Here is an 18,590-nt window from a genome sequence, read left to right as displayed (position 1 = left end):
AGGCCAGAAGGGAGTGGCAAGAAATATTCAAAGTGATGAATACCAAGAACCTACAACCAAGATTACTTTATCCAGCAAAGCTATCATTCAGAATTGAAGGTCAGATAAAGAGCTTCACAGATAAGGAAAAGCTAAAGGAGTTCATCACCACCAAACCAGTATTATATGAAATGCTGAAAGGTATCCTTTAAGAAGAGGAAGAAGAAGAAAAAGGTAAAGATACAAATTATGAACAACAAATATGCATCTATCAACAAGTGAATCTAAGAATCAAGTGAATAAATAACCTGATGTACAGAATGAACTGGTGATTATAATAGAATCAGGGACATAGAAAGGGAATGGACTGACTATTCTTGGGGGGAAAGGGGGTGTGGGAGATGCGGGAAGAGACTGGACAAAAATCGTGCACCTATGGATGAGGACAGTGGGTGGGGAGTGAGGGCGGAGGGTGGGGTGGGAGCTGGAAGGAGGGGAGTTATGGGGGGGAAAAAAGAGGAACAAATGTAATAATCTGAACAATAAAGATTTAATAAAAATAAATAAATAAATAAAAAACAAAAAAAAAAAACAAAAAAAACATGTCGTTTTCAGGAAAAAGGTGGGACTGATAGATGTATTATTGTTGTTATTGTTTGTAAGAAATCCCTCAAATTAAAGAACAAATGGTTTCTTCTTTAAAAACATCAGAGTGAATTTGCATCAACGGGCATGTGATTAAAAAGACAATTAGGAAAATGGGAAATCAACCCAAAATGAATTTGCCTATTGAGCATGATGTTGTTTTATCATACTTTCAATCTTAGGTTATAAATAAAAAGGATCTTACTATTAAATCAATAATAGAGTTAATGATAAGGTTAAACCAAAGAAGAAAGCTAGTTGGTTTTGCAAGAGTGTAAATCTTAAACATTTCTTAAAATAAAATAAAAAAACACACAAGCTTTCTAGAAATTTTACGTTCTATAAAGAAACTGTTCTGGTAAAACACATGCAAATAGTTTGCCAAAAGGGAAGAAGGCACTTGGATAAAGTTAATTTGTTTTATTTCATCTATTTTGAAGTTGTGAGATCCCTTTCTTCTGCAAATGTAAGCTGCCAATGGAGAATTTGGAGATTTCCCAAGGATGGAAGCAAATCACGAGTCAAAATTGAGCATGATGCTGAATTACAGAAACAACTAGACCAGGTTAGATTACTAGATATTGTTAATGTAACTGTGATCTACAACCTCTAGCTTCTATGATCCCAAGTTGATGCCTCCTTGTTCCTCCCCAAAATGACATGAAATCCTAGTGTAATTTGTTTCCATCTTGTTATTTTTTAAATGGCTAGTTTTTGCTCTACATTGTTAATTATTCAGCGATTGGTTTGAAGGAATATTCGGGAGCCAGCTTGCCAGTTTACAGATGTTCTCTCTGCTACAAATAGCGTAATCATTCTTTGTGCCATATACTCATTCATTTATACAGTAAATATTTATCGAGTACCCACTATGAGTGAGGCAATTTTTCTGGCACTGGAGATGTAGCAGCTACTAAAACACAAAAGCCCTGCCCTTGTGGGGCTAACATTCTAGGACAACAGTCGGATGAATGAACTATCTTACATGTAAGTGCGATAGAGAAAATGAAAGCAGGGAAGAGGGAGAGATACTCTGAGCCCAGGGGAGGTTGCGCCTTTTAGTCACTTTCCACACCTGACTCTAAAGATGTGAGGGGGGGGAATAAAAAGATTCAGATTCTGGAGCCCACTCTCAGCCTTACACTAGGAACCTGTCCTGTCCAATCCAGCAGCCACTCGCCACACACGGCCAATGAGACTTGCAATGGGGATACTCTGAACTGAGGTGGGGCGTGAGTGTAAGACACACACCGAGTTTCACAGACATCGTATGAAAAGGTAATGTAAGGCATCTCATTAATGATTTTGTGTATTGAACACATTTTAAAGTGATATTAAATATACTATATGATTAACATTCATTCCACCTGTTTCTTTTTACCTCTTTAATGTGACTACTGGAAAATTTTAAGTTACATGTACGGCTTCTGTCATATTTCTGCAGAGACCACCACTGAGCACTCCCTTTCCATGTCTCAGTTGTAGTTGTAACTGAGAGCAAATTTAACTTTATACAAGCTTACCAAGAAAGGGGCGGGAGGAAGACATAGGAGAATAAGAACATAACACTATTATCCTATATAATAAAAGGCTAATATGCAAATTGACTGAATGGCGGAACGACTGGTAGCTATGACCTGCACTGCAACCAGGGGCAGACGCTCAATGCAGAAGCTGCCCCCTGGTGGTCAGTGCGCTCCCACAGGGGGCGCACCGCTCAGCCAGAAGCCGGGCTCACGGCTGGCGAGCGCAGCAGTGGTGGCGGGAACCTCTCCCGCCACTGTGGCAGCGCTAAGGATGTCCGACTGTTGGACATCCCCTGAGGGCTCCTGGACTGCTAGAGGGTACAGGCCAGGCTGAGAAGACCGCCCCCCCGCCCAGTACACAAATTTTGTGCACCAGGCCTCTAGTTATTATATAATAGTTAGACAGTGGTTTATAGTCTTCCACTAAGCTCTGTGACCACAGCCTAGCTGGCCAAGTCTCTGCTTCAGTTTCCTGAAAAAGTAATCATAATAGTAATGGTACTTGCTTAAAGAGTTATAAGGAATAAATGAATACATGTCAAGTGCTTAGAATAATGCCAGGCACATAAGAGTTGATTATGAAATATTCATTATTTTTTGAAAAAGTGATCCTACAAATGTTAATTAACCCTTGACTTTTGTACGTGGCTGAAGTGTTTATTTAAAAAATTCCACTGCTTCAAATAAGACAGCCTTGGAGGCAGAGCAGCTGGTGGAAAGAGCATGCAGAGGGCTCTGGTGTCTGAGGGACGTGGGTGCAAATCTCAGTTATGTTGAATTTTAATAACAACAGTACAGCCTTGTGCAAGTTACTTTTTCTAGAGTCTCAGTAACCTCTTTTGTAAAATATTTTGGGTCAATTTGTGGGTTCTCTGTTCTGTTCCATTGATATATATGCCTGTTCTTGTGCCAACACTGGGCTGTTTTGATTACAATAGCTTTGTAGTATAATTTGATATCCAGTATTGTGATCCCTCCTACTTTGTTCTTTCTCAACATTGCTATGTCTATTCGGGCTCTTTTTGGTTCCATATAAATTTTTGGAGTATTTGTTCTAGATCTGTGTAATATGCCGTTGGTATTTTCATAGGGATTGTGTTGAATCTATAGATGGCTTTGGATAGTATGGACATTGTAATTATGTTGTCTTCCAATCCACAAACACGCTCTATGCTTCCACATGTTTGTATCTTCCTCTATTTCTTTTCTCTATGTCCTATAGTTTTCCCAATACAGATCTTTTACCTCCTTGGTTAAGTTTACTTCAAGGTAACTTTTTTGTTGTTGTTGTTGCAATGGTAAATGGGATTCATATATATTTTTTTAGTTTCTCTTTCTGAGAGTTCATTATTGGTGTATAAAAATGCCATCGATTTATGGATGTTAATTTTGTATCCTGCTACTTTGCCAAATTCATTTATTATATCTAGTAGCTTTTGGTGGAGTCTTTAGGGTTTTCTATGTACAATAACATGTCATCTGCAAATAATGACACTTTTACTTCCTCCTTTCCCATTTGGATACCTTTCATTTTTTTCTCCTTGTCTGATTGCTGTGGCTAGTACGTCTAGTACTCTGCTGATTAAGAGTGGTGAAAGCAGACAACCCTGTCTTATTCCTGTTCTTAAGGGAAATGCTTTTAGTTTTTGCCCACTGAGTATGATGTTGGCAGTAGGTTTGTCATATATGGCCTTTATTATGTTGAGGTATGACCCCTCACTTTGCTGAGAGTTTTAATAAAAAACTAGAGGCCTGGTGCACGAAATTCATGCATAGGTGGGGTCCCTAGGCCTGGCCGGCGATCAGGGCTGATCAGGGCTTTACTTCTCAACCGGCCTGCCCCGCCTTCCTGATGACCACAGATGGGGCCTTCCTTCTGGCTGCCAGCCGCCAGCCGGGGCCTGCTGGACAGGGGAAGGGGCTGCGGGAGGTTGGCTGTGGGAGCACACTGACCACCAGGGAGCAGCTCCCGCATCGAGTGTCTGCCCCCTGGTGGTCTATGCATGCCATAGCGACCAGACGTTCTGGTCGTGTTGGTGTTCCGGTAGCTTAGGTTTTATATATGTAGATGGGTGCTGGATTTTGTCAAGTGCTCTTTCTGCCTCTATTGATAGGATCATGAGATTTTTATCCTTCATATTGTTTATATGATGTATCACATTTATTGATTTTTGAATATTTTACCAGCCTTTCATCCCTGGAATAAATCCCACTTGGTCATGGTGAATAATCTTTTACATGTATTGCTGAATCTGATTTGCTAATATTTTGTTGAGGATTTTAGCATCTATGTTCATCAGGAATACTGGCCAATAGTTTTCTTTCCTTGTAGTCTGTTTATCTTGTTTTGGGATTAGGATAACGCTGGCCTCATAAAAAGAGCTTGAAAGCATTCCCTTTACTTAAATTTTTGGGCATAGTTTGAGGAGTATAGGTGTTAGTTCTTTGAATGTTTGGTAAAACTCCTCTTTGAAGCCATCTGGTCAAGGACTTTTGCTGGCTGGAAGTTTTTTTTTATTACTTCTTCAATTTCTTTAGTTGATATTGGTCTATTCAGGTTTTCTGATTCTTCCTGATTCAGTTTTGGAAGATTGTATGTTTCTAGGAATTTGCCCATTTTGCCCAATTTGATGGCATATAGTTGTTTGTAATATTTTCTTACAATCCTCTGTATTTCTATATTGTCAGTTGTTACCTCACCTCATTTGTTTCTGATTTTATTTATTTGGGTTCTCTCTCTTTTTTTCTTAATGAGTCTGGCTAGAGGTTTATCAATCTTGTTTACCTTTTCAAAGAACCAGCTTTTGTACTTTTTTTTTTTTTAGTCTTTGTGTCATTTATTTCCATTCTGATCTTTATTATTTCCTTCCTTCTACTTCCTCTGGCATTTTCTTATTATTCTCTTTCTAATTCTTTTAGTTTTAGGGTTAGATAATTAGAGATTTTTCTTATTTCTTGAAGTAGGCCTTGTAGTGCTATGAACTTCTCAGGAATGCTTTCACTGTGTCCCATAAATTTTGGGTTGTTGTATATTCATTTTCATTTGTCTCCAGGAAGTTTATAATTTACTAGAGGCCTGTTGCACGAAAAGATTCGTGCAATAGACCTTCCCTTCCCCTGGCTGCTGGCACCGGTTTTCCTCTGGCCAGGCCTTCGCTCCGGCCGGAGCCGCTTTCAAGCCTTTGCTGCTCTGGCCAGAGCCACTTTCAAGCCTTCGCTGCTCTAGCCAGAGTCGCCTTCAAGCCTTTGCTGCTCCGGCCAGAGCCGCCTTCAAGCCTTCGCTTTGCCGCTTCGTGCCTACATATGCAAATTATCCGCCATCTTTGTTGGCGGTTAATTTGCATATCTTGCTGATTAGCCAATGGGAGGCGTAGCGAAGGTACGGTCAACTACCATGTTTGTCTATTATTAGATAGGATTCCTTGATGTCATTGGTAACCTATTCATTATTTAATAACATGCTATTTTGCCTCCAGGTGTTTGAATATTTCTGAGTGTTTTTATTATAGCTGATTTCTAGTTTGAAGAATTGTTTAAGGAACTACTGAAGCAATGTAAATAAAAAAAAAATCTTTGGAGCAATAGGCAGTGGATAGATAACATGATGACAAGTCTTGGGCTGAATTTTACTCTTTTCTACAAACTAACAATGGATAATGATTATAATGCCCTAGAGAGTGCTGTTTGAAAGCCTTATCCAGCATTTGCGCTCTTACACATTCAACTGATATCCTTATTTTTATTCACTTTTCTAAGCACCCTAACATCATTTCTAAGTAACCCTGTTAACTCGTAACCAAATGCAACTGAAGGAATAGAACTACATTTCTTAAAAACCTCTCTTCTGTTACTTCAGAACATTCTTCACTTGAGATTAGCTTTCTGTTCCATCCACTTAAATTACCGAGACTACTCTGATTTTTTTTTTCTCTTCTCTATGCAAGCATTTAATTTTTACAAGGCCTTTTTCCTCGAGTCAGGCTGTCCAGTTGAGCAGAGGTGTGGATGTTCAATACATGTGAAGGGAAGGCTTCCGTCTGGTGGCAATGAGGTAAGAGGGGACGGCAGCACATGCCCTTTCCTGGGCTCTTTAATGGGAACAGGGCAACAGTGTGCGCCCCATCCTTCCTGAAGGTGCATTGCGACCCCTTCATATTTCACAGGGGAAGGAGCGGAGCCCTGTAGGCGGGGGATCAGGACACCTGACTCTCGTCCCAGGTGGCCGACTTATTTACGCTCGGGCAGTGGGAGGGCCACGAACAACCCTGGACTACTGTGTGCAAACTATGAAAACTGTGTTCACCACAGCAAGGTTGTGGGGGGTAAAGTGCCACGAGAGGTTTTGGAGAAGTTTGTTAAAGAGCACTGGACTGTTGCTGTCACAATGGGCTGCCATGAAAGGGACTGGCAGTCTCATTCCTTTTTCCTAACTCATTTTTTTCTAAAATGCCCTTTAGACAGCATGATAGGTGTGTTCTCTTCCCTTTTCCTGGCTCTGAGTGTTTTGTTCCTGATTCTCTCAGGGGTCAAATATGTTAGAAAAAAAAATATATAGAAAAATGTAGGGAAAAAAACAAAGCCCTTAATAGAAGACTTCAGTTAAAAACAACCCAAGCAAACTTGTCTATAACACTGCATGCAAAATTTGACGCAGATAAGCAAACTGGGACTGGAAAGGTTCATTCATCGCTCTTCTCTTTCTCCATTGTTTTCTGATGAAACTAACTTCTTGTCTCTCTCCAAAGCATTAAGTACCTGCTTCATGTCAGTGGCATAGGTCTGGATGCTGGGAATACAACAGTGACTTTGGAAAACAAGTTCAGTCAGGATTATGCCTTCATGAGGCTGAAGAGGAGATAGGTAGGATAAATAGATAACAGCAAATGTAATTAAAATAATTACAGCCCTGGCTGAATAGCACAGTTGGTTGGAGTGTTGTCCTGATGCGTCAAGGTTGTGGGTTCGAACGCAGTCAGGGTACATACAAGAATCAGCCAATCAATGCATAAACAAGTGGAACAACAAATCGATGTTTCTCTCCCTCCCCCTCTCTCTATTTCTCCTTTCCTCCCCCTCTCTCTCTCAGTCAATAAACAAAAATATTCAAACATAAAAAAGTTACAACTGTGATGAGTGACACTAGAAAAAAGTAACAAAACCTTTCAAAATAGAGAGACTCTTTCCCAGAAATTTCTTGAGATGGGATTTCATAGCCTCTGCTCCTTCCTATGATTAACAACTTCCAAAGTTAAGAGCTGCTTATTTTTCATTTAACAGCATCGGTGCTTTTCCCTCTGTTATTTCTCAGGAGTGATAAAGGAGAGATGGGCCTCTTTTCTAGCTGAAAGAGCCCTTCAAATGCTGGCAACCGCTTCCACAGAAGATTAGCGTCTATGCTTAAAAAATAATGCATAACATTAACACAGCCTCAGGTGTTTTGCTTTGAATTCATATCAGAAACCAGTGCTGAACTTTTACAGAGATAAATGGCCTATACTTTCCCCTACAACGCATTAGCAATAGTTCCGATAAAATCAAAGTTTTCTTCACCATCCTAAAGTGATCCAATAGGAGTCCTGAAAAGGAAAGAGCTACTCATAATACCAAAACACAACAGCAACACGTTAGAAATAACACGTGCATGCACAAGCATCAATTACCTGTCTCCTTTTCTGCTGGGCCTAGAACATAAGAAAAGACAATTTAGGAGAAAAGCAAACTCTACCCATGCTGCTCACATAATACAGTAGGCCAATCCAGCCAAGAAAAGTAGCCCACTTCCTACTAACTTAAATTTGACTTTGTTCTTAGTCTGATCCTAAGCATGAAAGAAAAGCTCTTTATTTTTTAAGACACAAAAAAGGGGGGAGGGAGATAATAAAAAGCATAGAAGTTTTTCTCATCAAATAAGAATGCCTTTTGTTTTTTTAAAAGGAGACTGCTCAGTAGTCCTACCTGACTAGATTTCTAGGATCCATTTTCTAGAATACTCTCAGATAGGAGAGGGTGAGTTCCAGAAAGTATTAGGTAATGGTCAAAATAATGAACTAAAGTAGACAGTTAAGTACAAAAATAATAAAATAGATCCAGAGACATAGAAGCATGGAACAGACTGACAAATCTCAGAGTGGGCGGGTGTGTGGGTGTGTGTGTGTGTGTTGGGGACAGACAATAGTACGGTGAAGGCCTGGGGGTGCAGGTGTGAGGTGGAGGGGAGCAGTGGGGGAAAAAGTGGGACATCTATAATACTTTCAACAATAAAGATAAATTTTAAAAAAGATTTTCATCTTTTTTTTGATAGGATTCATAATATTTAGATAAAGCAATACTGTATTTATTCAGGTTGTCCACACTTTTCTCATTGCCAGATTTGAAAGGTTTTAATATGTCTACTTTTATATTAATTCTTTCAATCCGTGTACGCAACACCCATTATTCCCAAAACGTGAAAACTGAATGAGTATTCAAAATGTGAAAACCAATCTGTTTATCTTCCACTTTCCCCACATGATCTAATATTCATTGCTTGTGCTTTAACACAACATGATATCATAATTAATGATGTTAAACTGGTAACTAAGGAGGTTTCATGTTGTTACTCTCGTGATATAATATTGGTTGCTATAGTGATGGGATGGCTTTTTTGTTAATCACTCAGGAGGTTGGTTATCACATGCTTGTTAGAAAGCTGGATCAGATTTGGAGAGAAGAAAGGATATAACACAGCCAATTATAGTCATCTTTTTTTCATTGTCACCATTTTGATGAAACTATTATAACAGCATCTAATTCATACATTTATAATTCATTATGTAAAATTTTATATTAAAAGTGACTAAGTTTTTTCTAACGATTTACTTTTTATATTTAGACATAAATATTCGACACTGCAAACTTTTTTCCTCCCCAAGTAAATGATACATGTGTTGAACAAGCTAGTTTTATAATTAGAGCAGAAAATTTAGGGTCCTTTCTTTTACTTTTAATTATATCAATCAAAGGACTGTTGAGTAAAAACTGCTTGTGTGACTTTGCCACAAATTCCAACCTACTTATTTCTAAACATCTTAAATGACCGTTTCCTCAATGAATAAAACCTGAAAAAAGAGAAAAAAATGCACAGTCCTCTCAAGAGATCTAATCTTCCAACACATCAATATACTGAAAGCAATTAAAAGTTACAAGTAATTCTATCCATTTATTTCAGCCCTCATGATAATCAACAAGTTTCCCCCTTTCTCTGAATGATATTGCTGAATAGAAAATAAAATTATGTAATACTACACTGTTACTGATCAGGAAAGAATACACTGTCCATAGTTTAAATGTTAGACATACTTACAGTAATGCCAAAAAACACAACCCATGAAAACACCTCTTGGTTCCTTGCAAACTCAAAATAAGAACAAAGGACAACTTAAGCACGAATCCCGGGTCTTTCATTCAAGCAGAGTCCCAGGAGGCATATTAAAGCAATGAATAGGAAAAAGCTCTTCAGTTCACCAGCTGAGATTTTAATGAGACATTTCCCTTTGCCAGGGCACAGGTTTGTTCAGAAAAGGAAAGGGCTTCTCACAGAAAATTCAGTTAATAGGCATTGTTGGCTCTTGCTGCCACTTCGGCAATTGCTCACTGCACTGACCTTCTATTTTGGCATATTCTGTGAGTCTAGTGTAATTGATCAAGGCGGCTTTCTCCAGACATTTTCTGACCACTTTTTTCACCTCTTCTGCTGGTATGGGAGTGGCAATATCTTTCATTAAAACCTAGAGGAAGGGAGGGAGGGAGGGAGGGAGGGAGGGAGAGAGAGATAGATTGCATAAAATTCTAAAAACAAATTATACAAATTGTTCTAGACCTGACTATTAATTAGTAGGAGGGGTCCCAGGTAACACTGGGGGAAGTAATTAGTCCGCACTTCACAACTGGGAAGTAATCCTCTAATCTCGGCTCCTCCTGTAGAAGCCTCATTTGTGCACATCAAAACCTCCCACAGGCCAAGCCACCATTCAGTGTGACTGTCATTCTTCCCCCAGGGACCCAGGACACCATGAGAGCAGCTGTTTCAGATCAGGATTACCATCGCTGGGACAAGCAATAAACAAAGTTTGTCCTCCGTATCTCTTAATTTCAAAGCTTTAAGTGTTTTGAGCAACATAGATAAAAACAGTAACAGAACTCCGTTAAGAAGCAGCATCTTTTTTTGTGCTCTATAAAAACCAAGACCACCGCTTTCACTAATTAAACTTTAGTTACCATGATCTACTCACGAGGGAGAAAACTTCCTTGTCTCAGTGAAATGTAGTATCAAGTGTTAAAAGACATGGAAACTTCCTAATTTAGAAAAAAAACTGACTATTTTCCGTTGGGTTCCTAAATTGTGTTTTTGGATTTTTCCCTTTAAAAATATTACTCTTGGTAAGGGGGAAATACAGTTATACCCATAATTCAAAATACAATGTATTTAAACACTCATTTAATGACTGATAACTTTCCTAGTGATAAAACCACTCACAGTCAGCTTTGATTACACTATTAGTCAAACTCTATTTTTCATAAAGTTAATGGCTTTATCCTGATTTGCTTACATTCAAATGATAAAGTATATAGCAAAATGTTACTATAAAGACGGCAATACTTAAGGGTTCTAACTATCCTATTAGTCTTTTATTGGGGAAGAAATAACGATAGAACATGAAAACACCCATTTCCTGCTTCATTATTTCTCTCTCTTTCCATAAGTCTTGGCACTAAGGATCTTATAATCTCAAATGTATTCCGTGGTTCTAGCGCTGGTGATCCTGACAACATATTTTAATTTTGTTAGGCAAAGTTTCCTTTTGAAAACAACAAACTCCATCATTTGAAAGCTTCCTCGCCATCAACTTCGTTTATTCATCATACGCTCATAGAACTAATCTTTAAAACAAACACATATTTGCACTTTATTTTGAACTGAACATTAGACTCTTTATAGTCAGAAAAATCCTTCTACTTATAGTAAAAAAATGTACAAGCATTAGCATGCGCTGTTATTTTTATGTGATTATTACTGAAATTTGAATTTCAGATTAATTTTGTACCATAGGCAGAATCATACACTTTACCACTAGGCCTTACCATGGTAACAACCTTTTAAATAATGGAAATAAGTAGCTGTTAAAGTTAGAATGAGGTGAGTCCAGGGTTGAAACCAGGCAATATTTCTTACTAAGTATCAAGAATTCACATGTAGATTTTATTTTATTTTGCTAAGATGTCAGTAAGTGCAGAGACATGAAAATGAAGATAAGGCTTTTACCACTCCTCCCTCACCTCAGCACGAGACATGATTAGTGACTACAACTGCAATAAAGGTCACTGTCCATCCTGCCCCGTCAGTGCAGGGCATGGGGCATCGCTGCTACCACTGACTCTTCCCTGCTGGGGGTGGGGAGGGGAGGAGGAAGCTCTGCTGTGAAAACCAGCTCACAGAGAGGCTGGTACCCAGGATGGGGTGCGGTTCCCAAAAGTAAAGCTATCTTTTAGGGTTTTACCTTATCCATGTACCTTAATGAACAGGATGAGACTTATCCTTTGAAAAGCTTGGGTTGCATGCAGCTCTTAATATTATAAAAATTATCAATAAACAGGTAATTCCTACAAGAATATTTCTTTCACACAATGCACAGTAATCAAGGATAAGACAGGGATATGTAGATGAAACCAATTTATATGTGAAGGACCTCATTTTAGCCACTAGTTCTAGCCCTCATCTCCCAAGCCCTTAAATCCCTAAAATCCCTGTGGGGTTTTCATAGAGGTGCTAATAAACAATGCAATCTAGAGTTCATTGGGCTGAAAAACGGACAGGAACAAGTGCTTGAAGTTGATAAATCAGCATCAGAATGTTCAAATCACGGGCCATAGATGATTCCTATGTATTATTGTCTTTTTCTTTTTTTAGGGAGAGTGGAAGACAGAGGGAAAGACAGAAAGAAACATTGATGTGAGAGAAACACATCGATTGGTTGCTTCCTGCATGAGCCCCGACCAGGGCCCAGGCTGGGGTGGAGCCTGCAACCGAGGTACCTGCCCTTGACTGGAATCAAACCCGGGACTCTTTGGTCCGTAGCCCGATGCTCTATCCACTGAGGCAAACCAGCTAGGGCATAGCCATTGTCTTTTAACACTGATAAGGAATAGGAACTGGCCACCCACTTACCTGTTAGCTTCCAATGAGCATACGAAAAGTTTTACAAGCAGATGAAAATGATACTTCCCTTTCAAACCTAATCTATCACAAAAACAGGAGTGGAGAATATACTTGCATTAATAGACAAATTTTCAGCATGGCATGAAACCTTATTTGCTATTTATTTTTTCGAGGGGAAATGAATTTCTACAATTCATGAATTCATTTAGAGCAACACACAGATTGAACTGAAATAAATTCTGCGATGATTTTAGAACAAAAAGAATGATATGTTGTTGAATATTAAATGATAAACTCGTTTAGGTCTGGGACGATGACCGGTAGAAGTACACACAAGTCAGGGGGAAGGATGAGACAACCGTGAGGTCTGAAAAACAGTTCATTACCTTGACTGAAAAAAACTACCACACCTATTTCATGAGGGGAGGAAAAAAGATGGAAAAATAGAAAATGACCAAAAAGATGCCATCAACTTAGCATATGAAGCCAAGGTGCGCTTCAGAAAGGCCTTGGGAGGAAGCAGCAGGGGATAGGGGAATTTTGAAGATAGCAAGGAAATGTGAGAGGTTGGTGAAACGCAATGGACTCAAAGGGGAGCACACTCCTGGGCCTGGGGAATGAGACTGGCTGCCTAGTTCAGACACCCAGCAACTGACAGCGGAAACAGTATTTGTAAAGGAATGTTGAAACATACCCTTTCAAGTAAGGACAGTGTAGCTTTCAGGGCACCCTCAGGTCGTCCAAAGGGAAAGCAGTATCTTCAAAAACAAAAGGAGGAACAAAGGTCAAACCTTTAATATCCAAACTGCTAAACCATCATCCCCTCTTCTACTACCTGGCATGACGGAAGAACAATGGCAAGTGGTTAAAATAGCATCAGCCCATCCAGGAAACTTTTAATGCCGACCTTTACCTAGTCCCATGATTTAAATGTCTTAATAAGGGTACGAACTATGATGAAAATGGTTCTAAAGTTTTGATGACACATGTACATAAAGAATATAATAATCAGAGAAGAACCACCAGGGTTCTATGAGTAAAGAGATACTTAAAAAGCATTCCCTAAGAGCCTAGCCGGTTTGGCTTAGTGGATAGAGCGTCTGTCTGTGGACTGAAGGGTCCCAGGTTCAATTCCGGTCAAGGGCATATGCCCTGGTTGTGGGCTTGATCCCCAGTTTGGGGCATGCAGGAGGCAGCTGATAAATGATTCTCCCTCATCACTGATGTTTCTATCTCTCTCTCCCTCTCTGAAATCAATAAAAAAATATTTTTTTAAAAAGTATTCCCTAATAATTTCTTTTCTATAATAACATTGAAACAACTTCCCCCATTTCTCCCTGTGGTTTAAGATGGAAACACACAACTGACATAACTTCTAAGACAAACAAGGTTCCATCTCCCCCCTTCCCTCACATTTGCCTGTCCACACCGGTGTCCTACTCTCCCTCTTCCCCCGACAAAACACAAAACCCTTATGCCAGGAGAGTCATTTATCCCGAGTTCTTCAGGCGCATGCATCCCTGATACACACCCACAACTGAAGGGCAGGTTATGCGGATGTTCTGACGTCAGGGCCAGAGGCTGGGAGCTCCAGTGGGCTCCTCAGAAGTTACTGCCACATGGTGATGACAGGTGATTGCTCTTTACAAGGGGCGGGGGGGGGGGTCCCCTCTTCAGGTCACTCCTGCTGGGACTCCTGGCTTTGGTGAACCTTCCCAGACCACTGCTCCAGCTCCAAGGCCAAGTGCTACCAGCAACTGGGCTGTCCCCAGGCTGCACCTTACACAGGCTTAGAAATCTCCAAACCAACAACTTGAAAAGATTTCCTTATTGCCACGTCCTTGGCCGTTATTCAGGGGCTTGGTGGACATATTATCTAAGACGTAATTCACAATGAAATTTGTTTCTCACACTATCATTTGAACAGGTTTTCCTAAAAGGCACTTGTGTTTTAAGTTGAATTTGTTTTATAGGACCGAATTTGAATGAAAAAGATTTCTCACAGAGCAGTAGTTGAATATAAAGCCTGAGTTTTAGTTTCATGCAACTTTTATTTGTCTCAGATAAATGCAAATAAATGTCTTGTAAATTTAATCACTCAAATTTTTCTTCAGAATACTGTTCATTTCATGTTAAAAGTTTCCTTCACTTAATCTCATCTCTTTGCACCCTATTAGCCTCTCCTACACACAAAAAAAGCCACGGCCAATCTATTTTGATAGTTTTCCCTGTGTAGTGGTGCTTCTTAGAGCATTAGCAAATTAGCAAAGTGGCTTTAATCATTTTGTATACCATAAACCTTAATCCGAGTTTAAATAAAACACAAATTGGGTTCTTGTTGTCCCCTCCCCTTGCTTAAATCTTTTCAGTGTATTTGCATAATCCACTCATTGTCTTGCCTATTGTTTATTTCCATTAACCTGTGGGTGATGCATTTTATGAATGGAATGTTACTGATCCCCAGATTACATTTAGCATTGCAGGGCTCTGAGGTCCCACTGGGCATGTTCTGAATTAGCATTAGCTGCCCATGATGTGTAAATAATTCAACACATTTATAGAGTACAAGTAATCCTGAATCAATAAAGTACAGAAAATAACGACACAGAACCTTAATTAATCTTTACAAGTTTTAAAAGGGAATCATTTTGGCCTGCCTTTCAGGATAAATATTTTGGGTTTTTACCACTTTGACAGCTCTATAATAGCAACATAAAGTGGGGAAAAAAACCCTAAATTATCAAATAAAATTCAACCAAGTTTAATCCCTAATAGGAATAAATTGAAATCCTCCTCATTCCTACTTTAGTACATTAAATATTCAGATAAATGAGCCTGCGTAGACCTGTCCTATGATTAAGATGTTCCTTTTACGTAGCCACTTTTAGATGTAAGTATGTAGTTTCATCAAAGTAATATATGTACACATTCTAACAGGAAACTTCCAAAAGGTTTTTTATGAAAACCTTTGTCAGTTCTACCCCATTCCCCAAGTAATTACTCTAGAAAAAATATTTTTAACTTTTAGCTGATTCTTTTGGTATTTAAATGTCATATCCTTAACCTAACTGCTAATATTTCTAATTCTTAATGTTAAACATCCCACTATGGAAAATAAGCAGTTAAAAAAAAGTTTAAAGATTTCAGTGACATACAATGAACTACACATGTTTAAAGCATGCAATTTGGGAAGAAGTCTTTTGTGGAATACGTACTGTGCAAATATTTTCTCACATTCTGGGACTTGTCTCTTTATACCCTTAAAAATGGCTTTGGAAGATCAAAAGTTCTTAATGTTGATGAAGTTCAAGACAACATTTTTCCATTTATGAATTTTGGAATCAGGTTTCCAATTCCTACAAAATCTTTTTGGGATTTTGATTGAGGTAGCATTGAATCTATAGATCAATTTGGGTTTCCCTTAATTTCTTTCAGACTGACTGTATTTTTCAGTGTACAGGTTTCGCACATCTCTGTCAAAGTGAACCAAAGTATTTAGTAATTTTTGTTGCTAGTGTAAATTGTATTGTTTTTAATTTCAATTTGTTTGTTGCTATCATACAGAAAAAATTGGTATGTGTATATTTAAGCTCCTACAACTTTTCTAAACGTACTTCTTAATTAGAGCAACCTTTTTTTTTTGGTAGTTTCTATAGGAATTTCTACATAGATAATCATAACATCTGTGAAGAAAGGCTGTTTTACTTCTTTTCCAATCTGAATGTCTTTCTTTTATCTACCTCAGTGGTTACCAAACTTATTTGGCCTACCGCCCACTTTCCAGAAAAAATATTACTCAGCCCCTGGAAATTAATTTTTTAAAAATTTTAATAGCAGTTACTCATCGCCCCCAAATGCACCTGTGGCCATCACCGCCCCCCAGGATCGCTGCAGTGCCTATCAGGGGGCGGTAGCGCCCACTTTGGGAATCACTGATCTACCTCATTGTAGAACATCATCAGTACAGTTTCAAATACAAGTAGTAACAGCAGACTTTCTTGCCTTGTTTTCGGTCTTAGTAGGAAAACATTCAGTCTTTCACTATTATGTATGATGTTAGTTGTAAGTTTTCCATAGATGCCTTTAACATATGATATAGAGTAATTATAATTCTTTTAACACTACTGTTTATTAATTTTTATTTTCTGTGTCATTTTCACTTTGTTGGTTGGTTTTATTCCCTTCATTAGTCATATTTTACTATTTCTTTGTATATCTGGAAATTTTTGACTGGATGCTAGACATTGTTATTTTATCTTTTTGATAGCTCAATACCTTTGTATTCCTTTAAATACAAAACTCTGTATTTCGGAACTTTGTTTTGGAATGCAGTTAAATTCCTTGAAAACAGTTTGATTCATTTGAATCTTTATTTTAATCCGCATTAGGAGAGACGATGACAGTGTTTATTCTAGGACTAATTTTTTTCCACTATTGAGGCAAAATGCTGTGAGTACTATACCTGATGCCCATGAATTAGAAGGTTCCCACTCTGGGTAGGAGAAACTGGAACTAGCTCTGTGTTAGCTTTGGGAATTTCCCATAGTTTTTTGGAAAATCCTTTCACATAGTTCTTTGCCTGACTTTGGATAGTTTTCTCACATAACCGGGGAGAAAACTCCAGGGGGACTTTCTGTAGATACCTGTAGGTCTCTCCACTCTTTCTCTTCCTTGGAATTCTGGCCTGAAAACGCTGGCTGCTTTGGCCTCCTTAGACTCCCAGCCCTGCCTCCTCAAGTCAGGATGTCCCCTGGGATCCACCCAGGTTCCTCCTCTCCAGGCCATGGCCTGGAAACATTCTCTCTGCAGTAAGCAGGGCCTTACTTCATTTATTTCCCAGCTCTCAGGAATCAATGCTGTTCATTGCTTATGTTTAGTGTCTTAAAAAGCATTTTCCCCACATATTTTGTTCTTCTTCTTTTTTTTTTTTAATTGTTTCAGTTAGGAGGGTAAATATCATCCCCTGTTACTTCATTTGGGACATAGCTCTTCCCCGCCTTCCCTTAAGGCCACTTTCCCCCACTCTAAACATAATTCCTGTCCTTTCTATCTTACTAATATGGTTACATCATTTGGGGGATTTAATAGTAGATCTAAATTCAGTAACTTTATATTATTTATGTAAATGTCCTAGGTAATGGAGACAACATTTTAACTATGATTACTATTTTGTTTATAATACTTGTCTTTTTTTTAATATTCTGTTTTTATATACTTAATCTATATAATAAAAGCCTAAGAGACCGTTATGGCAGAACAACCAGAACAACCGGTCGCTATGATGTGCACTGACCACCAGGGGGCAGACACTCAACACAGGAGCTGCCCCCTGGTGGTCAGTGCACTCCCATAGCGGGGGTGCCGCTCAGCCAGAAGCTGAGCTTATGGCTGGCAAGTGCAGTGGCGGTGGTGGAAGTATTTTCTGTCTCCACGGCAGCACTAAAGAGCAGTGAGCCGAGCAGTAAGGAGCAGCGAGCAGGCTGGCGGTAAGGAGTGAGGGCTCCTGGACGGCAAGAGAGATGTCTGCCTGCTGGCTTAGGCCTGCTTCCCAGGGTGATTGGGCCTAAGCCGGCAGGTGGACATCCCCCAAGGGGTCCTGGACTGTGAGAGGGTGCAGGCCAGGCTGAGGGGAACCCCCCACTCTAGTGCACGAATTTCATGCACCAGGCCTGTAGTCTAATATAACTCCAAAATCTAATACAATCTAATTAATACAATTCCACACTCTACTCCAGACGTGTTAAAATAATGAAGAATTTTCTGACCTGTTCCAGTGAGAATTGGTTGCTCTCTAAGCTCAGGTGTCACTTTGGAGCCTTTTTAAAAAATATACTTTTATTGATTTCAGAGAGAAAGGGATAATGATAGAGATAGAAACATCAATGATGAGAAAGAATCATTGATCCGCTGCCTCCTGCATGCCCCACTCTGGGGATCAAGCCTGCAACCTGGGGATGTGCCCTGACTGGGAATCGAATCATGACCTCCTGGCTCATAGGTTGACGCTCAACCACTGAGCCATGCTGGCTGGGCAACACCACTTTGGAGTCTATTAACCATAACCTTCCCTCCTGTCTCAGGTTGATTTCCTATTACAAAGATCTTAACTCTTTTCTTTGTTTTCTCCTTTGTCTTGGTAAGTTGCATTATCTTTTGCGGTTCTTCATATCTGAAAATATTATTCAACCATTACCCTTAATCAAGACTTTTGCTGGTACAGAATCCTTGGTTGAAAGTAATCTTTC

At 39.2% G+C, this 18,590-nt stretch overlaps 1 protein-coding gene across 1 annotated transcript in view; it reads right to left on the bottom strand.

The window, feature by feature from the left end:
- The window catches only part of CADPS2 (calcium dependent secretion activator 2), a 378,380-nt gene that overhangs the window by 91,543 nt on the left and 268,247 nt on the right, over window positions 1–18,590 (bottom strand). Inside the window, 3 exon segments of the mRNA XM_023755323.1 lie at window positions 7,811–7,831; window positions 9,793–9,916; window positions 13,040–13,103. Of these exon segments, the coding sequence (XP_023611091.1) occupies window positions 7,811–7,831; window positions 9,793–9,916; window positions 13,040–13,103 (209 nt within the window).

Source organism: Myotis lucifugus, unplaced genomic scaffold (genome assembly GCF_000147115.1).
Source record: "Myotis lucifugus unplaced genomic scaffold, Myoluc2.0 scaffold_73, whole genome shotgun sequence".
Lineage (NCBI taxonomy): Eukaryota > Metazoa > Chordata > Mammalia > Chiroptera > Vespertilionidae > Myotis > Myotis lucifugus.
This window is presented reverse-complemented; position numbering and strand designations above follow the sequence as displayed.